At 40.6% G+C, this 24,185-nt stretch overlaps 2 protein-coding genes across 4 annotated transcripts in view; both read left to right on the top strand.

Annotated features, from left to right (window-relative positions):
* Positions 1 to 37: 37 nt before the first annotated feature.
* Positions 38 to 20,283, top strand: rbm27 (RNA binding motif protein 27). Of its 3 annotated transcripts, none has more exons than XM_023429470.2 (21): positions 38 to 207; positions 1,793 to 1,911; positions 3,399 to 3,526; positions 3,859 to 3,938; positions 4,953 to 5,152; positions 5,645 to 5,965; positions 6,844 to 7,071; positions 8,276 to 8,464; positions 9,588 to 9,734; positions 9,873 to 10,026; positions 10,861 to 11,014; positions 11,300 to 11,533; positions 11,633 to 11,764; positions 12,680 to 12,805; positions 12,999 to 13,073; positions 13,198 to 13,326; positions 13,479 to 13,583; positions 15,161 to 15,388; positions 15,495 to 15,578; positions 15,765 to 15,884; positions 17,445 to 20,283. In XM_023429470.2, the coding sequence occupies exons 1-21, from the start codon at positions 149 to 151 to the stop codon at positions 17,547 to 17,549; spliced, it is 3,117 nt and encodes a 1,038-aa protein (XP_023285238.1). In that variant the 5' UTR covers positions 38 to 148; the 3' UTR covers positions 17,550 to 20,283. The 3 variants fall into 3 exon arrangements, with proteins under 3 accessions (XP_023285238.1, XP_023285237.1, XP_023285239.1); XM_023429469.2 differs by having other exon boundaries at positions 13,198 to 13,374; XM_023429471.2 differs by lacking the exon at positions 8,276 to 8,464 and having other exon boundaries at positions 13,198 to 13,374.
* Positions 20,284 to 23,935: 3,652 nt separating this feature from the next.
* pou4f3 (POU class 4 homeobox 3) overlaps positions 23,936 to 24,185 on the top strand; it is a 2,524-nt gene continuing 2,274 nt past the window's right edge. Inside the window, exon 1 of the mRNA XM_023429367.2 lies at positions 23,936 to 24,108. Coding sequence (XP_023285135.1) covers positions 23,989 to 24,108 — 120 coding nt within the window. The 5' untranslated portion in view covers positions 23,936 to 23,988. The remainder of the gene's footprint in view (positions 24,109 to 24,185) is intronic.

Below are 24,185 nucleotides of genomic sequence, written 5' to 3'. Positions count from 1 at the left end.
CCTTCTGTTGCCATGTCGTAAAACACTTTGTCCGACCTGCCAGTGAAGAGAGACAGGAGGCCTGAAAGCTTATAAATTTATAGATGATGAGAGAAGGGTTATCAAAACGCACTTTCATTTTATAGACAGTGTTATAGTCTTTCTCACGATGATTATAGAGAATGTGGAAGCCTTGAAGTCATGGCTGGCAAAACTCCTGGAGCCAATGTGAGTGTTGAATTGAAATGACATTTAGCTCGCATGCTACGTAGCTATGCTAGCTGGCTAGCCAGCGGGTTAGCCTTGCATCAATGGGGACTTGCTAGAAACTAATGGCAGATTCTTGCACGAGTTAGCGAGCCACCATTGCCGCTAGCTGGCCTTTTCATAGCAAAGAGAGACAGCGGGACTTTTCATTAACTAAATAAATTAAATTTGCACGTAATGTAGTATGTTTGTCTGTGTTTGTTGCGCTGTTATTTTGGGTTAGTTAGGCACGTAGTTGGCTCACGATAATGTAACTTTATCACAGCTCTGTAGCAAGCCAGCAAACTGGAACAGATAACCTTACTTACATGGTGCTACTTGTGATTTAAATAGCTAGCTGTTGGACTATATGTGTATATATAGCTTACGTTACTGAGTTCTAGTTTGTCACGTGTTTTAAAAATAAATAAGAATCGTTTGCTCTAGGAGTTACAATTGTTACAATCAGTCTTTCTTCCTCTCTTTCACACATAGAATCATCAAATTATGTAATTACAAGTGGAAGCAGATGTTGCCAAAGAGATGAAAATGAGTTGACGGATTTAAATATTTAACAAAGCCATATAAGAAGAATTGGTGTGTAGAGGGGTGGATGGTGTTACATAGGCTCTAGTAAACAGGTGATGCAGTAACAGTCACCCACAGTCTTGCATATTATGGTATGCTCTTGAAAGTATTGCTAGGTTGCTAGTATGCCATGGCTTGCTTCATTTGGTGTCTAGCAGTTAGTTGAATCTTGATGCAATTGCTTTAAGTTTACAAAAGATTTCCACAGACATCTTTTACAGTATTCAAATTATAAGTAGTTGCAAGCTCATGAATGTCTGATTTGTAACAAAGCCTTTAGGGGAGCCCTATTTGCAATGCCTGTTTTTTCTTTTCAAATGCTAATTTGTGATTAAGCAGTGTTTGCCTGGTTAGTGTTTTTTTCTGTTATTTTATCAGGCACTACCACACTAACAACCCATTTGGTTGTTTCAGGTCAAATGACAGGGAAATAACATAACAGTTTGATCCAATTTAGACAATAGTTGCTATGTAGTTCGTTATGTTTGGTTTTGAGTTGTCAAAAGTGCTTTCCTGGGGCTTGTTGTTTTTTTAATGTTAGTAATATGTGATAGCCCCACCACTTGCTGGCTGAGAGGATTTCTACCATGATTTGCTATCAAGCAGTTTGATAAGAGTGTTATATGTTTGGAAAGCTTTCTTTCTCTTGGTTTAAAAGTTTGGAATCTACTTTTCACTTTTTGCAGTGATGTTCTTCCCTGCAGGCGTTGTTGGTTTCACTTGGCACTGACAATAATTAGGTTCATTTAGAAAATTTCTACATGCATGGATAGTTGGACACTGACACATCACTGGCATATAGTATATTGCATTTGGTTTAATTATGGAATTGAATTCAATTTTTTTCTCTCAGTTTTGTCTCCCCTGTTTCTCTCTTTAAAAAACTTGACAAAGCCATCATTGCTTTTTCCTTTTGCATTGTAATGTTAAATCAAGTTACTCACTGGCTGATGTTGACAAGACATATTCTAACCTTCAGATGTGATGCTGACCCGTCTGCATTAGCCAACTATGTGGTTGCTCTTGTGAAGAAGGACAAACCAGAGAAGGAGCTGAAAGCACTTTGTGCTGATCAGCTTGATGTCTTCCTACAAAAAGGTATGGACTCTATGCAAGGCATTTTGGCCTATGAGTGCAACATGCATTTTTGGTATAGACTCTAGCTCTTGCTGTTCAGTAAAGCTGTGCAGAAGTTTTCCCTGCAGCATTAATTTCCACCATTCACCAAACAAGGGAACAGCATTCATCTTACTCTCCTCATACATCCCACAGACAATAGAGGCTTAGCAGTTATGTCACAAATCCACTTGGAGCTCCAGCCGGTGGCACTGTGGAGGTCCTTCAGTGAAATTGTTATTTCCCAATAATGGCCAAATTGACAAGGATCAGGTTAGAAAAAGAGTTTCAGACGGAACAGGTTGATCTTAAAACAAAGCAAGATTTATTTATTTTTATTCTTTAATTTATTATGGAAGAATGTTCATGCTGAAGCATAAAAAATATGGGCTTTCTTCTCAACTGACACGAACCGAAGTGACAAGTGTCAGCCTTTATCTCAAAACACTATATGTTGTTGCTTGAAAAAAATCAGTTCAGATAACGTCCAGCAGCTAAATAGAACTCATTTACCAAAGCACTAAGTATTTAACTTTTTAACAAAGATACTTAATGACTCACCAGTAGCCCCAGTGGTCCAGCAGTCCAGAAATCATATGTGCTATCAAGGGGTAGTGATACTTAGCCAGTCTGCCACTATATGTTGTTTACATTCTACAAGCAGATATCATGTTAGTGGAGCATCAGATTTAAAAACACTGAGATGGTCAAAATGCACAAAAATTAACAGTGGCTTTTAAAATTCCTTCCAGATCATAAGCTCTAGGTTATACATTCAGAGATGAAGCCAGCTATACATTATCACCATCTAGATCATCACGCCACTAGAGGGCGTGTCATATCATTTAAATGTACTCTTAACAGCCTGCTGTTTTACATGAAGCATCAACTTGCTTGCCTGGGTTAAGTTTTACTGTCTGTCCTTGTATGGTATATGGACAATAATGTGTTTACAGGGAGTCGATAGGGTTGGTCATCAATACACATGTCTTCGCAATTTCTTTATCTCATGTTGAGAATTATGGGTGTTAAAACAACAGTTTATGTTAACACCTGAGTTTTAGTTCAGGCTGTCAGAACTTAACTATCACAACCTGTAGTCTTTAGAATAACCTACTTAAAGATTGCTGTCAAATAAATGGGTCCAAATACCTAATTGAATGTACTTTCACTTTGCATTAGCTCCTTTATTTCATTTTTTATTATGTAATATATTTATCAAGTAGTTTTCCCCAATTTTGTCCATGTGCTGTTTCTGTTTTTGTTATTCATTTGGAGTTAATTTTACTTTAGAAAAATTTCATGCAGCCAGGAGCGAGGAATATGTAGTGTGTGTGGTGTGTTTCTGGAGGAATGTCAGTACATTTCATGCCAGAGGACCAATTTGCTCATTGAGGGATAATGTGCAAAACTGTACACAATTCTCCTGAAGATTATATCTATTCACACAAATCATATTTTCATTGCAGAGACAACAGGATTTGTCGATAAACTTTTTGAATGTCTGACAACCAAGAACTACCTAGGAAATCCTGCTGCCAAGGAGGCTCCTAAAGAGGAGGTCAAACCACCTGCACTCAAGTCTGATGTTGTGGAGGTGAGTAAAGTATCTGAGAAATGTTTGGACTCTGAAAATAAATAGCCTGCCTGTGGTCACATATTAAAGCATCTTTCAAGTGGTTTTGTAGATAAGTGGGTTGAGCATAGCACAAAAATAGGCACTCTGTTTGGATGAAAGGATTTGATAAATATCTCAATGTGTTATTAGACAGCCGTTATTCAAGTACCTTGACATTATAACCAATAAGCTCTCCAGACTGAGAACAAAATGTTTTTTTGATCAGGTCTTAGTATCTTTAAATCTCTTTCTATTTTCTAAACATAAAATGGAGAAGAGTTTAAGTCGTAACTGTTTCTTTTTCCCTTAAGGCTGAAACTCCAGAGGAGGAGAGAGAAAACAGGTGGAGGAGAAGTCCTCTGAGAAACCGCTCTGACTTCAACGAGTCCAGGTATGACTGTGGCTTCAGGGATTTGCTTGTCTCAGCTCAGCTTAATGACCAAGCATGGGGCATATGCAGATATTATTCTTACATGTGAGAAATACAGCATTTACATTCTTGCTTAATGTTGAAATGTCCAATACACAGGGCCCTTCCTTTCTTACTGCTGATGAAAACCCATCATTTTGCATCGTCTAGTTGTGTAGAGATGGTAACATGGATACATTTGCATGGTTAGTTTCAAATCCAATGGGTCCTGCTTTTAGCTTGATGAAAACGCTGGTGTCCAGTAGCTTGTCCTATCTGTCCATAACAGCTAGCACAGCGCAATAATTGCTTCACTTTCATCCACAACAACAGTTGAAGTGTGTCATGTTCTTTAATGTGTAACTTGTGTTTTGAAGCATTACATCAGTAAGAAAAACATAGCCATGCCACTTGCTTCGAGTTTCTCTTTACGACAAAAATAATGTTCACTTCACTGTGTAAAAGCTGTTGTTAGTGAAACTCAACACTTCCTGTAGATCTTAAACACTAACAGCCTTTCAGGGGAAGAAAGGGATTATGCCCCCAGAAATACTTTAATAGCTTTAGTGTAAAGTAGATGGGGGGAAAAAAGTTTTGTTAACGGTAAGCAGCAGCAGTAAATTAACACAGTGCATTGGAGCAGTTCAGAAAGAAGGGAGGCTTTTTACTAAAATATGATCAAAATATTCTTATGAAACAAGGGAAATCACTAGGGGTTAAAACCTCTCTCTAATAACTACGTGTCACAACTAACAGCCCAGTTCTCTCCTCTGTACAGTTAGATAAAGGCCACTGCTTGAGAACAGATTTCAAGGTGCATATTAATAGATACATATTAAAATATGATCTATGTGTCCTTATTTGATCGCCATTAAGACCCATACTTGTCCTAGTCTGTTTAAGCTTCCATCCTGACAGAGCCTGCTGGGATAAGTCTGTCTGACTCTTGCATTTAAAACCAGCATAAAGACAGTAACTCAAATGTATTCCCCCTAGGAGCCGCGATGACAGGAGGCGAGACGAGCGCAAGCGCCGTGACTTCGATCGACACGGGAAAAGCAGCAGTGACTCCCACCGTGAGCGGGAGCGGCACGAGCGTCGCAGGGGCAGCCCCCGCGGGAGGAGCTACAGCCGCAGCCGGAGCAGGAGTGGCAGCCGAGGAAAGAGCAGGGACAGGGAGCACAGAGGAGGTAGAGGTGAGAAAGTTCCCCTCTGCACCCCAGCCCCTACAACCAATAACAAAACAGCACAGGGGACCAGACTCAGGAGTATTGAAGTTCCTTAGGCTCCTGTCAGTGCAACTGAACTGTGCATTAGTGATGCAGAGGTGCTGCTGGAGGGTTCTTGGGTGTGAGGTGCTTTTTGCTCATTGAGAGGGCACTGAATGGAGATTTGGATGTAGCCGCGTTGGATTGTTGATCAGTGTTGCTGGGAGTTGTTATCGATAAGGAACAATGTGGACAGCTTTGCAAATACATCAATGGGGATTCAACAGCATGGGCTGGAATTGGCCTTATTACCCTCAAGGTTAATCTACATCTCTAAATGTGTGGCATGATGAGAGGAGTAGCTGTTTTTAAAAAGTGTAATGCTTAAATGGGTTAAATTTCTGCAGTGGTTCACTACTTTCCTGTAATGTTTTATTTGTATTTTGTTAAAATACCTGTATATTTCTGCTTTTCTTACAGACTTTAAGTCAAAGTTTGAGGTGGAAAGAAAGGATACAGACGGCTACAACTCTTCAACCACATCCGGCTCCCAGCAGCAGCAGCAGCACCCGCCGCCTCTCCTGCCCCTGCCCACACCTCCACACCCTTTTTCCTCCTCTTCCTCATCATCCGCTGGAGTCTCAGGAGCTGGAGGTGTTCCTATAGCAACACTGGCTCACCTGCCCGATAGCACCACAGACAGCTGGTCGGGCTACTATGGCACCCAGAGGCAAGATGGTGTCGGGAAACCATTCAGCAACAAGCCCGCTTCACTCAAACAGCGTTGCAGGGATTACGATGGTAAGAATGAGTGATTAATCTTTTCCTCCTTACCTTTGATACTTGCCGTCTATCAGTTATTCTCTTCTTATTAACATTCCTTCCTCCATCTTCGGGCCTTTCATCTGTTATGGCCCAATAGCAATTTGCACTATTCAGCTGCAGCATTAGGAAGATATTATCTGGCATCTGTAAAAGATGCAGCTTTTTTTCAAATAGAAAGAAAAAGGTCGACGTTGAGCCTATTTGTCTAGTATATGACATGTACATTATAAGATTTGCTCTGGCTACCTCTGCCTCCATCTTCCCATGAGGGTTATTGATTGCCTTGTTTAGTCTCATCACTAATGACCACTGTTTAGCACTCCATCTCTTGTCCCCAGTGAAAAGCAGAAAAGTAAGCAGGCTTGCACCCAACTCATCACAGAGACACAAGAGGGTTTAAACTTAACCACTGTCCCTGAAGCACACTGTGATCTATCACAGTGCTCAAACACACCCACTGGGGACCCAGAGCCTTAATGAGACTTAGGGGTAAATACATGCACTGTAGGTCTTAGCTGCTTTGAGCTTGGACTCCCATTGCTTTTCTGTTTTTTTTCTTATTTTCATATATATATATATATATATATATATATATATAGTCATATTGTTTTGTTAGAATCTGTACTGTACTTAATTTGACCACCAGGAGCCCAAATCCCTTATGGTGCCTGCAAACTGTAAGATTATAGCAATCTTGTAAGTTTATTGCAAGGCACACTGCACAACATGGATCTAATGAACTTGGGGAACAACATTGGGTTTGATTTATGATGTTGACACCCACTGAATCATAGGCTACTATACAAGTCAATATGCAAGAATAAAAAGTAATCAGCGTTTGTTTTTCCCCACAGAAAAAGGATTTTGTGTTCGTGGGGACCTTTGTCCATTCGACCACGGCAACGACCCTCTCATTGTGGATGATGTAAATCTACCAAATATGATCCCGTTCCCGCCTCCACCTGTTATGCCCCCCGCCGGCCTGCCCATGCCCCCAATCACCGAGCCCCCGCCTTCCCTCAGGATGCCTTCGATGCCACCTTATGGCCAGCCACCGCCACCGGGCGTCTTCCCCATGCCTGGTAAGTGGTGCCCCCACATTGTTGCATAAATTTTAACTTCTAGAACCACTGCAGCTAGTGGAAAGAACAGTCTGTTATAGTCCTACTAAGCATTGTTTGCCCTGATACACATTTGCGCCACTTATCAATTTCTCAAAATGGGCATTTTTTTATTTATTTATTTTATATTTATTTGGAGTACATTTCCAGTCACTTATGTTGTAATGATAGATTTGATAGATTATTTTATATTATTTCAGATTATTCTTTTATTTTATGCACAGGGATCAGACTATATGATTGATTTTAATGACAGAATTTCAGTAGTTCTTTCTTTGCAACCCCTTTTTTCATTTCTGTCTTGTATGTACCTGGTGAAAGAAACTAGTTTTTCATGATACAGCTCTGTCTCTGGGCCGGTCTTACACACCATCCTGCCTTTCAGCACCACACTTACTGAGCATCTTATGTTTGCTCTTTATTATTATCTTGTGTGAAATTTCTAAAATGGTCACTCAGCATGATGGAGATGGATTCTCAATTTGGAGGCAAAATGTAAGGCAGAGAGAAAAACTGTTGGTACTGTACTATAACCTAACACTATAGGCTACTCATTGAACAGCTGATAGTTTCAATAGTTTTAATTTTCAGATGTGTTTTAGGAAATCAGTATATTCCTAACTAATGGTTTGTAGGAGCATTTTGGTTTTTGAGAAAGGAAGGACTGTTGATATTTTCTTTAGTTCTCTTTTGTGCATTTTAATTTTGACCATGACCTGTTATCTTGTTATGTAATAACCAATGACAGCTTCTGTCAAAATTCCTAAATTATGCATTTACCTTTCTTCCTGCATACTAATAGTAGTACTAATTGCTGGAAGTTTTAAGATGTACTTGTTTTATTCTTGCTGCATGAACAGGAGTTGGTGAGCAAACTGATATTTCACATTTTTTAAAAGCAAAGCTGATGGTGATTTAAACCCTGCAGTCTTTTTGTGACTTATTCTTCCCGTTGCTTTGATTTATACTGGTTCTTGAAGTGGTGCTCTGTCTGTGAATTTTTTTTTTCTGATTTGCTATGACTTAGATGTGAAATATATAGTCTGTTTCCACTTCCTGCCACCTTCACTGTCGTATTAAAACAACCAGTGTGGCACGAAAAAAAGTTTCACTGTCATACCTGCGATATACATGAGACATTAGCTTGGGCTTGTGTCTCCCTCAGGACCCCCACTGATAGCAACCAGTGGGATTGATACCCCCAACCACCAATCTGCAATCACTTCTTCTCCTCCTATTGGACCGCCTGGCGTGGGGATGCCACCTACTCTTCCTCCTCCTCCTCCTCCTCCTCCACCTCCTCCTCCTTCATCCTCGTCTGTGTCTCTTCGTCCCCAATATGTGCAGTCTGAATGTAAGCAGCAATGCTTTTCCTATTCAGATTGGGACTGTGTTTGGAAGCAACATTGCTGTGGCTTTTCATTTGAGTTTTCCTTATATTGATAATTGTGCTCATTTTATTTCCTGCTATTTGAGTTTTCCTTTGTGTTCAGTTTATAATTACAGTAGATCGGGCTGAAATCAGAACTATAATAGCTATGTGAATGAGAGCTGAGTAGTACCCTGTGTGTCTGTTTTCTGTCATTTTAAGTTGGTTTTTGTGTGATGTTGTAGTATATGCACCGTGTGATGTCCATGTATTTCTTTTGGCAGCAGTAACAGCTGTTGACCAGTGGGTAGCACTGTTTATTTACCTAAGAGACAAAGTAGCTTTGAGCAATTAACAACTCTACTGCACCTAATTTTGCAGACTGCCTTTGCCTTAATTTTGCTCATGGATACTTCCAGTTAAACAGAAGAGCAGAAAAGGTCTATTTTGATTTTATTGCAAAATCAGATTTTTACCTTAATTCAACTCTGACAGCTAAAATTACAACTGTCATGAAAGGTCCCATTTTGCCTTTGTGTTACACTAAGCTTTGGCTCAGTATAAATATTAACATGATATTATTAATATATTAATATAACACATCTTACAGTGTTTTATCTTGTTTACCATCTTATGATTTTTTTTTCAATTAGTATAATTGTACTTTGATTTATCATCATATATTCATATGTGCGTTTTTTTAAATATTTTTTGTCAGTATTACATATTTTTTCATTACTCATCAGAGCTTTATTTAACATAGAAAGTCACAGGTTAAACTCATGAAATTTCTACCAGATTGTTGTGTGAAAGATAAGGCTTGATTGCCAGGCACTGTTTGTTTATTTATTTATTTGTTTATGTAGGACTGCTTGTTTTCACTGTGTAACTTCATGTTCCGCGTTGTGTATTTAGGTTAGCTTTTTCACATTTTCATGTTTATTTCATATTCCAACTAACAGCCTCTGTGTGTGTGTGTGTGTGTGCCCGTGTGTGTGTGTGTGTGTGTGTGTTTGCGTGCGTGTGGGTGTGCGTGGGTGTGTGTGTGTGTGTGTGTGTGTGTGTGTGTGTGTGTGTGTGTGTGTGTGTGTTCATGATTACACATTAGATAACTATGATCCAGAGGGCTACAACCCAGAATCCCCAGGGCTGACTACAGCAGGTCGTAACCAGTACCGTCAGTTCATTCCCCGGGTGCAGACCCAGCGCTCCAACCTCATTGGCCTCACCTCCAACGAAGGACAAGGCTCCAGAGGTAGCAAGTATTTCACTTCTTAGTGCTAATGTTTTTCCTACTTTACCGGACTGGTGCATGTGTAATCAATAGAGAGGTTTTCTCCTCATGCCAAAACTCATAATTTTTAAGTTTTCTTTGTGTTTGTGCCTCTTGCAGCTGCAAACATAGTGATCCAGACAGAGCCAGCCACTGTAGCCAGCACTCCTGGAGGTAACGTGTCCCGCTTCAACACAGAGCAGGACAGCAGGAAGAGAACCATGGGACACAGTACAGCTGAGGGACCAGCAGCTAAAAAACCCTGGATGGAAAAGTAAGGATTCAGTGATGCGCAAACATTTGAAGAGTTTCCCTTCAACATGATAAATTGAAATTTGACAGGGAAAAAAACTCCTGCCTGTAAGGAAAAATCTTAATCTAGGATTGCATGTAGTCTGTACTGCATCAGTATTATGTCCAAGGATCCAGTCACACAAGTCCACAGAAACTGAACTGAACAACTGAAGTGCTACTATTTCAACTAAAGAAACTGTTGTGTCATGCAAGATTGTTTTCACTTGCCAGGACATTAAGCCACTGCAATGAAAGGAAACAAAGCACCAACAATGGCGCTAAGAACATTTGTTTACATACAGAACCAGTAACTGATTATTGTTTTTGGAATTAAGCTGAGAGCTTTGAACTGGTTCTTTTCGTCCTCTGGATATGTTAGCAGTGCCCTAATGGCCTGGAAACTCAAGGTGATAATAGACACCTAATACCTTCACTAAACAGGTCCTTGTTTTGTTAAGAAATTTGAAGAAACTAGTTGGCATTGAAACAAATTGGTGCCTTGCCCCATTTCCCATTACTGCTAGGTGACTCATAGGTCAGGAGCTGATCTTTTGTCTCAGTTGTGGTCACCAGGTACGCTCAAACATTCCTGTAATCCACCTTGAGCCGTCCCATTTTTAGCATACAACTGTTATATGGCCTGTAGGAATTCAGTATGAAGGCTTGAACCTCCAGGTCATCAATATGGGTTCCATTTCACTATCATCATTAGGAACTTGCCTAAAACATTGATTTAGCTTTTCTTCTTTTTCCAGTATTTTCCCCTGAAAAAATACCTCGGCAAACATACACACTCTATTTCTCTCTGTTTCAGGCCAAACTTTAACAACCAACATAAGAGCAGTTTTCCCAAGAGGAATCACTATGTGAACACCAAGCTGGAAGTGCGCAAGATCCCTCGTGATCTCAACAATATCACCAAGCTCAATGAGCACTTCAGCAAGTTTGGAACCATTGTCAATATACAGGTAAAATGCTTCACTGGCTCCTCTGCACTAAACAAACCTGCAATGGTCTACAGTTGTCACTAACAAGCGTAGGCATCACAAAAGGCATCACATTTACTATATCCGGCTCACATACTCTTTACACTCGCAGCACAACTTGAGAAATGACTAGCTAGGATATACAGAGTGAAGACTAATATGGAGCCTTTTAAACATAATAAAATGTGAATGTTAGAATACAGCATGTTAAATACATTGTTTCATTGTATACTTATACCTGACTCAAACACTCTACTCTCAATCCAGGTTGTCTTTGGTGGAGACCCAGAGGCAGCGTTGATTCAGTACACAAAGAATGAAGAGGCCAGACGGGCCATATCCAGCACAGAGGCGGTCCTCAATAACCGCTTCATCCGTGTGTACTGGCACCGCGAGCCCGGCGCCAACACCACAGGGCTTCAGCAGCAGGAGCAGAGCTCAGGGAGCCAGGGAGCTGGATCACCACCCACCCAGGGGCCGCAGCACTGCAACATGCATAAGGTTTGCATAAAGTGATAAAACATATAGAAGTCATTTGTCTTTTATTACTGATCTTTTTGTCTTACCCCATTTCTGAAACCCATCAAATTTACCCTGCAGGGGGTAAAACAGCACAATCCAGCAGCCTACGTGTTGAACAAGACTGTACCAAAGCATCGCCTGGCAGCAGCACCTGGGACCACAGCTCAAACCAAGCTGGATAGCCTGAACCCAAACACAGACGCTGTCACGGTACGTTTTGTGTGTGAGTGTGTCAGGTGATGCTAGACCTGGGTGAGATAACATTTTCAGGGGCAGCCTGGGGGCTCACCTGGTTGAGCGCAGACCACAAAGGGTTGGTCAGCAACACAGCAGCCTGGGTTCGGGGTCCAACCTATGGCCCTTTTTCTGCATGTCACCCCCTCTCTCCCTGACTCTCCTGTCTCTCTCTCTCGCTCTCTCTCTCTCACTGTGACTGGCCATGTGAAGGCAAAAAGTGCCCAAAAAAACATTTTCAAATAATTGTTTTTGTTTTTTTATAAAATGGATCAAATGGTTGGTGAGTGACATATGAGCTGTTGTGGCTTCCTTTTTTATTTCATTAATTTTTTTTAAAGGTATATTTTTCTCAGTAAAATTTTGGGCCTGTTGGTCAGTGCGTCCAGTCTAGAGGCTCTCCAATTAACAGGTAGAGATTTTGCAGTACTCAGAGCTGAACAGTATAGGCTGAATATTAATGACACACTCACATCAGGTCACTACATGCAGCCCTATGGTGTGTGCCATTGCAGATGGGAGCACCACTGCAGCATTTTCAGCTGTTACGACATCACTATGAAACTAGAAGCTGTACAAACGTTAGATGAGGATCTCAGCTCAGTTGCACTTCCCATCCAGTCTGAAACAGCTCTCAGAGGATCTGCAAGAAACAGTTGGAGAAACTTGTGTAGAGGTAGACGACAATACAAGAGAATAAATAATCATTTGCCTGCACGTATCTCTGTTATGAGCTGTTGGTGTTTAACAATGCATTCTTGTTTGTGTCTATGTCTAACTGCTGTCTGTAATCTCATTCTGATGACCTTAATGTGTGTCTCTCTCTCTCTTTCTCTATCTCTCTCTCTCCCCCTCTCGCTCTCTCTCTCTCTATCTCTGTGTGGCACTTAGGTGGCGCCTGCACTGACAAACACCCAGAAGGGCCCCTACACTTCCACAGCCCTCAAGTCGTCCTCAAAGAGCCTTGGGAAAACGGGAAGAGCACTAGAAGCACAGGAAGTCCTCAAGAAGAAACAGGCATGTTGCTTAATTTTTTAATGCATATTTTGACTGCGACAAGAATAGCAGAGCTAGGTTTAGGCATTTGTGTTTCTCAGGGGCCACTAGTGAGAAGCATGCTTCCACTGAGAGAGAAATTGTCCACCGGTAGCAGTGTATTTTCCACCTTTGTGAATGTATTTTACTTATTGTTTTTTCTTTTTTCTTTTAGGAGGCATTAAAACTCCAACAGGACATGAGGAAGAAGAAGCAAGAGATGTTAGAGGCACAGATTGAGTGTCAGAAGGTAAGACTGACTTGCTTTTCTTCTCTTGCTTTTATCTCATGTTTACTCAATTCTCCCTCCACTTTCTCTCCTACCACTTCCTTTACACCTTCCTCTGTCACACTGCTTGTTCTTCCTCTTCCAGGCCTTGATAAACCGCCTGGAGAAGAACCGAGGGATGAAACCTGAGGAGAGAGCCAACATCATGAAGACCCTGAAGGAGCTGACGGATAAGATCACCCAGCTGCAGAATGAAATGAATCCTGCCTCCCAGGTCTCCAGTACTAAACCCAACCTAGGCCAGACCAAGACCAAGACTGATGTAAGCTTGGACCCTCTTGGGCTGGCCTGTTTTGTCAGTTTGTCATGGCTTCTCTTTATTCAGTGAACTAAACAATTTTCTCATCTTTCATGACATGTGACCAGGCCCAGAAGGAATTACTGGATGCAGAGCTGGACTTTCACAAGAAGATGAGCTCTGGAGAGGACACAACAGACCTCAAGAGAAAACTGGGGCAGCTACAGGTTGAGGTAATGCACATACAAACACATACACATCTGGTACACAACCACAGACACAAGATCTGAAGGAAATGCCTCAGAGGAAGTCAGAAGATCAGATAATGGTCACATGTATCACTCAACACTGACTGATTTCATAGAAGTAGAAAAGAGGAAAATAATATCCGCATCTAGATAACTTTTTTACAGGTACAGGATCAAATTCAGGACTGCAAAGGAAGGAAACAAATGGTATTCGTACACTGTGTAAATGGCTACCAATAAAATCAATAAAGCATTATTTTGATCCCCAGAGAGAAATAAATAAAGCCTGGTTTATACTTCTGCATTGAATTGACAACATAAGTGTGGCGTAGTTACGGTGTAGCCGCACACCATACACTATAGCCTGACACGCACCTCCGTCACAGTAATTTCACTAAAAGTAATTGTTGATCAACATTTATTAGCTCCAACTCCAACATGATCTGCTAAGCACACAAATATAAATGCTCACAATAACGTAGGCTGTGTGTTGATCCTACGTAGAATCCAGAACCAGGCCTGATTTTAAAAAAATTAAAATAAAAATAAAAATGAAATCCTCAGTTTTCAGTCGTTTTGTTATTCCTACAGTCATGTTCATGTTATGTTAATTGGAGGGGGAAAAAACATTCAGATCTGGGCCAGAAAGAATTTGTAATCATGTAAACATTTGTATGGTGTCTGAAAAAGTGTCTTTAAAAGTTTGGCTTTCAGGGATATCTCATAAATAGATATCTCCTCTCTTCCCTCTAGCAGCACAGAATAACACAGACAAGGCCAGCTATGTCACAAGATCAGCCTAACAAGAGCAGAGCTTTTGTTAGCAACACCCTGCCTAGCATGTTTTTTCCCCTCTACCCCCGTGGGTCTTAAATTAGCTAGTTGTTAAAAATGCATATCCCCCCAATCCATCCAAACCCAACCCTCCTTCTGCACATTAAACTGCAGCCACTTAAGGAAGCCCAGAGGAACAGACGCTAACGAAGCCAAATCAGACACAGGTCCTACACTGATGGAGCCCAGTCTCATTAAAGTTTGAGTCGCTGGTCCTTGTAAGAAAATAGCAGGATGACAATTAGAGGGAGAGAAGTGAGGGAGGGACAAATGGAAGAGAGTTGTGAGGTTGTGCAGTGGTTAGGAAGCAACGGGATGTCATTTTAAAAATGGAGGAATGACAACTAATGGTAAAGGGCAGGGCGCAACAGAGGAGGAGACCAGAGTCAAGAGTGTCGGGCATGTTTCAGAGCTGAAGATGAGGAAACTGTTCAGTAATTTGCCTATTTTATTGTGATTGTCAATGAACAACAAATCAAGCTTTGATTATTTTGTTGTGCTAGATTTCTTGTCGACACATGATAAATAAACATACTGTAGTTTCCTGACATGTTTGTTTTCCCATCAAAGGTAAAAACAACCCAGCTTCAAGTTGCACAGTCTGGTTACGTTTTCTGCATCTGTTTGTAATGATTTTTTAAACACAGCCAGGTGGCGCCCTTATTTTTTTTGTTCCGTGTGTACTGAAACAAGCAGAGCATCAAACCTGCCGGTCTGTCCTCCTTTAGGCGACGCGGTTGGGCCTGATTCGGCCTCCAGCGGGCCGGGGTCGGGGTCGCGGCAAGATGGCACTGGAGCCCGGGTCCATGCACGTGGGCCGCGGCAGGGGCCGAAGCCGGGAGATGATGGCTCGCGGCGGGGCCGTGAACCGTATGGTGGTGGACCACAGACCCAGAGCCCTGGCAATTTTGGGGGTCACTCAGGAGGAGAAGGAAGAGCTAATGCCTCACTTTGTGGTAAGGAGCCAGGAGTTACAATGAAACTGTCACACAGAGATTTGAGATGATTATGGAACAATGACACTGAAATTCATACTGATCCTTTTTTCTTTTTTTATCTTAGAAATTTGGGGAGATTGAGGATCTCCGTGACCAAGACGCAAACAGTGTCGTCATGACCTTTAAAACACGAAGTGAAGCAGAGAATGTAAGTTACATGATTTCAAATCAAGCCACACCATCTCTGCCTTTTTCCTACTCCCACTCTTTCTTTCTTCTTTCCTCTAATCCCCTCTAATTACTGACATGGTAAAATGAAATTTAAGAAAATTTTTCAGTTTTACGGATACAAAATTTGTGAAAGCTTCAATTTTCCTCCCATTTGTTTTTCTAGGCAGCGAACCAGGGAGCTAAGTTCAAAGGTCGAGTGCTGCAGATTTCCTGGTACAAGCCCAAGACGCCTTCTGTGACAACGGAGCCAGAGGAGGAAGAGGCGAAAGATGAGGAAAATAAGGTATGACACATCACACTCAAACCCAAGCACTTGATTTGAAACAAAGCGTATGTTTTATCATTTAGTGACATGTCGCCACTAGAAACCACGAAGGAGTTCCATGTACAGAACAACTAGAAATTCTATGTGGGGAAAGTTCCCGAAGTTTTAGTTATATTCACAGATTTTACTTGTACATTTCTTTTCAGTGCTTCTAAATTTTTCACTGCAGCTCCCAATGGAAAATCAGGGCAAGCCTCTCAGTACTAAGAGCATCTAAGCCCTTTGAGTAAAACTGCATTACTGTCAGATGAAATCCTCATACTGTATTTTCATGTTTTGAGATGTGTCGTTGAGGTTACGTTCTTCCTTGTGTGCAAGCAACTTTTATATCCTCAGGGTCAGTCCCATCACTTAAATATGCATTTTATGATTTTTTTGAATTCTTATTATTATCATTGTGAAAATATGTCTTAATGCAAGGTAGGGATGTCACAAGAACCGATACTTCAGTACCAAGTCGATGCCAAAATTCAGAAAATGTGACGGTTAGATGCTGAAGGTACTCGAGATGTGATTCCCCTGGGACTAATGAGGGCAGTATAATAACCGCCAAGCGTTCTAGTCTGACATCAAACTCAAAGAGTAGAAGAAGGCAGGCACAGTACACAATAGTAGCAACACCTTGAATGGAAGCAGCAAGTGCAGGTGCAGCAACAGGTCTGGCACGACATGCGGGGGGCAGCAGAACTGGTTTATGGAGATATGTGGTATTTGATGCGGAACATCAGGGACAACAACCGGAAGCCAGATAGTAAACGGTGTTGAACAGCGTTTCAAATAAATGAAGAAATGCTTCAAACTTATCTAAGCAGCTCAAAGACAGACATATGGATCTTTATACAAAATTCAGGGTGAGTGATTTACAGTTGTTAACTTTATATTAAAATGCCGTCAAAATGTCCAGAATCATGGCATTTTGTTGCTATTGGTACCGACTACCAAATTTCTAGTATCGTGACATCCCTAATGCAAGGGCAGAGTTAGAGAGATACAAAGCCCTTCTCATTTCAATCCAATTCTTTTTGATAAAATCGTCCTGCTTTGTGAAGTGTGAGGGGCCCATGATGCTACCAGTCCTCACTTCCATTTGTGCTGGAAAATTCAAAAGAATGCAAAAGTTCCCACTCTTTAGGACATACCTGTGCAAGCTAATGCAATTGAGTACAACAACCCTGCAACAAATCCTTACTTTGTGGAGATTATAATGTTCTTTTTTGGTTAATACTGTGTCATTGAGGTGTTGTATTGGATTATACTGAAAGGTGTTTGTTTGCTGCCATTTACAGATGTTAGTGAGGTTCATTTTACATGCCAATGAAATCAAGAGCACTGTGTAAATAATCTAAACAACTTGTAGACATCACATTGCAATAAACACATGTGTTTTCTGAGAGGCAGAACTGATTTGCCAGGTTGCACAGTGGGTACAAAGTAACAGGTTTGCACAGCGGTAAACGGTTCAAAGCTTCTCTAGTGTGATCTGGCTTTTTTTCTTTTCTTTTTTTTTCATTCAAACAGAAGGAAGCTAGCTCTTACTTGCCTGGTGAGGAGGAGGAGGAAGAGGAGGAGGAGGAGGATGACGACGAAGACGACGAGTACGAGAGCCGATCGTGGAGACGGTGAAGGCATTGTGATTCGTCGTTACCTGCTCTGCAGCAAAATCAGTGGTTATTTTTCCTCACGCAGATAAAATCAACACAGCGGAACTCGTCATCTTTTTTCCTTTCCAGTATTTTCAAACTAAGTAATTTTAGACTCTAATCAAAGTAAAAACATCTTTACTTTATTGTACATCAAAAGAAGTTTCGAGGGTCGACAGTTTTTGTATCCCTCGACTAAACAATTATTTAAAACATCTCACTTTTGCTGAGAAAGATAAATGTTAAGTTGTTCTTATAGATAGAAAAACATATGTAAGTTTCAGTGTGCTTACCAGATGATTAATATCAGTAATGCACAACATTTGTGTCTACTGTGAATAGGTATTTTTATACATACTGTATTTAAGCTCTTTTTCTCACCAGTTTTTGAAAAGTCTTGTCCTCCGTTCAGGGACAGCCATTCCATCACCATTAGAACGTTCTCTGTTGCTAACCAGAGAGATATTTATTTATTTTTTCCACTGCATAAATGCCCTGTGCCACACCTACGTTGGCACAGTGTGGTGTGGGTTTCCATTTCACTTTAATCGCAGTTTGTTTTTAGCATGGGAAATCCCAAAATGTTAAAGGATCCGAATATTTTTGACAGTGGCTCTATGTGCTGGCATGAATACATGCTAGTTTGTGCATGTTGTATTCCCAAACAAACAGAGCCACCCCCTCCCAGCACTCAAAGGTGCTGATACTGTACCATGACCATATTAGAGCCAGTGCAGGTACAGAAGGATACCAGTGCAATAGAAAAACTCTTAACAATGTTTACAAATTGCCATGTCCATGCACGACAGATACAGTCTTGTAGTAAAAAAATTCAAATTTTCCCCGTGTGTATTTTGTTGTTCACTCAATGTCCAGTGCCACTCTGTGTAAATACAAACACCCATGAGGGTGTTCTACATTTTCTAAGAGTGTGTTACATTTTTCACTTGTTTTATTCTGTCACCTGTTCATCCAAAGGGCCTGACAGGACAAGGATCAGATCACCCATTTCAAAAATGTGAGATCCATAGACAGGTGTCTGAATGTAATACTGAACAATTGATTTTAATATATATATATATATATATATATATATATATATATACATAATTTCTTTGCCTTACACAATCAGCGGATGGCTGAATTTTTACAAGATTTGTGATTTACTTTTGTAAATTTTGTAAATGCTTGAAAGAGAAATTACTGTTGTACTTTTTTTTTCTTTTTTTTTTTTAGTTTTGTTTTTCTGTCATTTTAAATGAATGACAAGGATGCGTCAGGTAGAAAAGGTCAAGCAAGAGTGCATAGCGTCACTGCTAAGTCTCTGCTTATTCGCAAGAATTTTGCATTTGTGACCAGTCCACATTGTTATTTCACTAAATTTGTCATCTAAGTAGCACATTTCTTTTAAAGAACCATTCAGAGCTGCTCTGATCTGTGGAAAATACTCGGTTGAAAGGCACCGGGGGGTGGGGTGGAGTGGGGTAGGATGGGTGGGTGGGGGTGGTCATGCACCTCACAATATTATTCGTGCATTAGTGCAGCTTTGCCTACATCTGAATATTGTCAGACAAAGCTCGACAACCCAATCTAGAAGTGCAACCACAATGTGCACCTTTCATGACAAAAAGTTTCTTGCGTGTGTTTTGCCTTTATACTGTATTTTAGAATCCTCAAGGTGGGAGGAATGAAATCCATTCAAATTCAGTGAACTCGATGCAAGATGATACATTTTTGACAGTTAATTTTTTCTTTTGTTGTTTCCCTTAAACAAATAACTATGTTTACATGCAGCCTAATGGAGTGTTGTTTGATGTATGCTTATCATAACTCAACTAAACAGATCATATCCACTAACACAGCCAGTCAGACTGGAGCACCACAACAAAGAAGAGACATTAACTGTAGCCGTCTCACTCATTTACATGATTATGCAGGCAGAAATCTGCATGTAAGTAACACATGCAGATTTTCGCCTACGTGTGAATGCAGACAAATAATTTCCTCCCACCTACGATGGCGGTAGCGCTCATGTTTGGGTTGCATATCTCACTGTTGTCGAAAAACTCAGAAGCCTCCTGCCATCGACCTCATTGTCTCATTAAAACCTTTGGGTTCATATTTTTGTCTCCACCATCACTGTGGCAGTCATAATGATGTTCAGGTGTGTGTTAGAAAGCTGCAGCTTTTCCCTTCGCACTTAGTACTTTCATATGATTTGCTAATGTGATTTTTGTTTGTTTTTAATATGAGGTCTCTGGCAGTTTTAAAGGACAAACCTATACTGGCAGGGTTCTTGCTTGTGTAATTGAGGATTCAGAGAAGGTCTCTCTCCCACTTTTTGTACTATCTTCTGTATGCTACTATCACACAATAGTGTAAAAATGTAAAATGTTTATTGGATAATAGTTTTGGATTTGTTACTGTTTATATTTGCAGGATGTGGATGTATTTTCTTCATGTATTTTGTTTGTAAAAAAAAATGGATTTCTAATTTACAAGCATGTTTGCTTTTGCCAATAAAGATGGAGGAATGGGGTGCTTGTCAAAAAAAGAAGAAAAGAAAAGAAAAAAAAAATACAATTTAAATTGGATCTTGGAGGGGAAAAAAAGAACATTTTAAGTTAAAGAGAGAAAATTGACCAAGAAAGAAGAAGTCAACATTGGCAAGGGGAAAAAAAATCAAGCAAAAGCATTCCAGAAAATATTACCTTAAACGCTTGTGTGGTCTCCTTAATTTCACATGCTATCTCTTAAAATGTGTTAGTGGATACTCTGAGCACACTGAAAAGATTGGGTGGAAGGAGTTCTTCAGTATCATTTACCAGTACCGCTCCATAATTTAAATTTTCAGATATGAGCAGAATTTGATTTATTTCACAGGTATAAATACAAAGCTAGCTCCTTTGAAGCCTGAATGATCACAGGAATGGCATTCTTACTCAAAGTGAAAATTTCATTTTAAGTAACGTACAAATTTTAAATACGAAATAACCGATTACACAAAAAGCTACGTCACTTGGTATTGCCAAATACTTCCTGAAATGAAGTAATAAACATGACTGACTACATGGAGGCCACAGAGATAGGCACATGGTGTCCTAATATATGAAAAAATAATGGCCTCTGGCTCATTCATTACACTCATATAATAGGACACCTTGGAGTGCATTATTGCACTTGTGCCATGGCCAGATACAAATTGTCATTCACTTTTGAAAGTTTGTATGGTGTCTATTTAATCAAGGCTAGGTTTAGAATGGCAGATGATGATCTGAACAGTGTTACTTTGATGTGTCTGGGTGACTTTAAAGGTCCATATTTTACACTTCTCAAGTGTTTTATTTGTTTTTACAAGTGTTGATCCATAAGAAGATATATTTGTGGTTATAAGAACCAAAAACCATCTCAATGTAGTTTTACATCTCCTCTCTCAGGCTTCTCTCTGGAGCTCCAGTAACAACAGGTCAGTGAGCGGTGACTGCTTTGTTGTGACATCACAAAGTTACATAAGTCCTGACAGTTCGTTTGAAGGCGCAGTTTCAGAATACAGGCGGTGTGCATTTCTCTGTGGACTGAACACTTTGATACTTTCACAGTATTAATATAGAACCTAAACCTGCTTTATAATAACAAAAAAGACATGGAAATCTGACTTTATACAATATGGGACCTTTAATGAACTCTTGGTAGCCAGTCAGAAACATGGCCTAATATGATAAAATGTACCCAACAATCAATGAAAGGCTCTAAATATTTCTCAAAATACAGTCAGGTTAAATAGTCATGAAATTGAAATGATTAAACTGTATATTATCTTGGTTTTACAATCAGGTTGAAATTCTATGTGGAGTTTGGGCACAACTATAAGCCAATAAAAGGGTAAATGTAACTGTTTAATCAATAGAATCCAGTATGTCCCATTGTGTCCATCTTTTTAAGGAGAATAAGCCAATCATTACTCGCAGACACTCACTTTGACACCCACGTCCCCCAAATAAATCCCCCCACAGCACAGTAAAGATGTTGACCTCTGACTCTTCAGGTTTAATTACAGCACCCACTGACTATGACATATTAAAACATCACTGAATAATGCAGGAGCGTTTCTTACTTTAGGAAGTTAAGTGAAAACACTCAGAGTCGGTTTAGTTTAATGCAAGAGCTTTTGTCTCTCCCCGGGGGAAGGGATTTCAAACTGGGGCCTGAATGGTGCGCTGTTGCTGACAGATGCTATGGCAGCCTGGTGACTGGGAAGTGAAGAAGCAGCACTGGTAGAATTGGGCTCTATGGAAGCCAATTCCTGCCATTAATATCTGATATTGGTATAAATATGAAAATGAAATTAGAAGAAGTGATTTGACAAAAACTAGAATGTCGCTTTCTAAATACTTGTAAAATAATAATAACATTTAAGAAATGACAAGGATAGTCCAAGTTATAATATAAGTTATAATGCTTTAAGTAATTCACATTATGAGATATGAATTGTTAGAAATTCATGATACATTATTTTTTACTCTCAATTTCTAAACTTGATGGCTGTAGGCTTCCACAGGACTCACTTTGTGCATTTTAACATTTCAGCTTAGGAATTATGTGAAAAAATGCACACAGGTCTTTTTGTTAAATTTCATATGATAATGTAAATATGTCATATTTTCAATGTTCAGAAACAGAAAAAAAGACTACTTTAAGTCAAATCTGCACATGATTGTAATTTCCAGTACATAATTAAAAGTAGTCTGTTAAGTTTTCACTGAAATTAGTCATCACCACAGGTAAAGGAATGACTGCTGTGACCGTAGTTAGGTCATATGGTGGAGCAGCAGCTGCAGCTGTATGCAGAGCTAGATGAGGGGTAAAAAAAAACAAAAAAACATCTGGCCACAAAAATGGCAGCAATCTTCAGAATATGGAAAGCACAGAGATTACAGAATTGTAAAAAAAATAAGCATTAAATAATGAATAGTGCCAGCTATATGACAGCTATTAAGAGGGGAAGGGGAAGGTCAAGAAAAGGGACTTCATGCTTTATTCAGACTAACTAGAAATTCAGTGGGATGCACACCTTTCTGATAGCTTCTCACATGAGTCCTTTTTTCTATAGGACACTGACATGTCGGTCTAAATGTAGAAAGATTTTTTTATTTAATGCCAAAATATTACCTTTCACATTTACACTCCCCAGCTAGAAAATCAAAGTTGTAAGCATACAGTCTATGATTGAAGATATCAGCAAAAGTTTATAAAAACATTTTAAAGCCATCCTCATCGATTTGTGTTGGCTTAAGTGAATGTACAAATCAGAGTGAAGCCTATATGTGTTTTTTTTTTCTCCCCTCCCTCTATCAAAGTGTCCAGCGTGCAACAGGTTTGCACGGTGAGAAAAGACCTTGGCTGTTTTAATCTGTGTAATGAATAAGAACATGCCAACGTGGTAATGGATGCCTGCCACCGCGCTGCTAAATTATTCAGGGTCTGGGGAACCAGAGAGGCGGCCAGCGGGATCGGATGGACCCGCTGTGTCATCAGTCCGCCTCTGCCCGCCTGGCTCCCCTTTCGGCCCGTCCACCACGGCTTCATGCGTTTTAACCAGGTGGCCACATGAGAAGCCTGTAAAACAGCCCCGGCAATGGGCGTTCACATTGGAGGAGACCTGGCCAAGGCCGGCGGGTCAACTGGTCAGTAACCTGACAGGCCTCAGATACAATCAGAAGCATGTTGGACCGAAACTATTGCTTAGTTCCTGAAGACTTTTGGGTCTCTTACAGTTCCCAACTATTTCAGCACCATGGATAGCGCAGCACAGGTTGGCTCAGGTCGCTCCTGCGCTGTCCATGGTGCCGAAATACTGAGCGCACTCACTGTAGCGTAGGAATGCCTGGTTTCATTTTGTCATCCTAAACCTAACTCTCATGTTTTGTTTAGCCTTTTTAACACATGTACTGAACATGACCTCGACAGATTTCATTCTTTTTCACGGAAGTGATGATATAGACGACAAATGTTGATATAATAAACACGTGGAATAGAAAAATAAAGTATCTTGTAAAAAGAGGAATACTAGGCCTCCTTTAAAAGTAACTTTTAGAATAATACGATTTGTAAAAATGTCATAATGATCAAGGTTTTATTCTTTATTTTGTTGGATTTATGCAACGCTTGTGCACAGAAGCCAACATTTTGCAACTTGTAAGCTGAGCAGAGGAGCAGGTGGGAGGGGAGGAGGAGGGAGGCTGAAAGAGGAGGAGGAGGAGGAGAAGGAGGAGGGCAGGAAGAGCGAGAGAGGGATGCCGGGAGGCGCTGCCGATGTTAACAGCTCAGTCTGGTGTAGGAGAGTAGAGGAGCTCTGTAGCTGTCCGCTCCCCGGCTTTCATGTCAGGGGCCACACTGCTTGCGAGGTGCTTGCAGGGAGGAGGATGATGACCATGAACGGCAAGCAGCATTTCTCCGTGCACCCGGCTCTGCACGAGCCCAAGTATCCCGGCCTGCACTCAGGCTCGGAGGGCATGCGCAGAGTCTGTCTGCCCGCCCCGCAGGTACGTTCAGGTCGGGGGAGACTGGCAGTGGAGTAGCAGCGGTTTGAGAGGAAAGGTGGTGGTGGGGGTGGTGGTGG

This window comes from Seriola lalandi, unplaced genomic scaffold (assembly GCF_002814215.2).
Source record: "Seriola lalandi dorsalis isolate HSWRI2012SDOR001 ecotype SW California unplaced genomic scaffold, Sedor1 jcf7180002054893, whole genome shotgun sequence".
NCBI lineage: Eukaryota > Metazoa > Chordata > Actinopteri > Carangiformes > Carangidae > Seriola > Seriola lalandi.
Note: the sequence above shows the minus strand (reverse complement) of the source record. Positions and strands in the feature narration are given on the sequence as shown.

Coding starts and splice junctions, on each gene's coding strand:
- rbm27 (XM_023429469.2), top strand. CDS start 149: ATGATTATAGAGAATGTGGAAGCCTTGAAGTCATGGCTGGCAAAACTC. Junction 208..1,792: donor GCAAAACTCCTGGAGCCAAT/GTGAGTGTTGAA, acceptor TCTAACCTTCAG/ATGTGATGCTGACCCGTCTG. Junction 11,534..11,632: donor AGCACTGCAACATGCATAAG/GTTTGCATAAAG, acceptor TTTACCCTGCAG/GGGGTAAAACAGCACAATCC.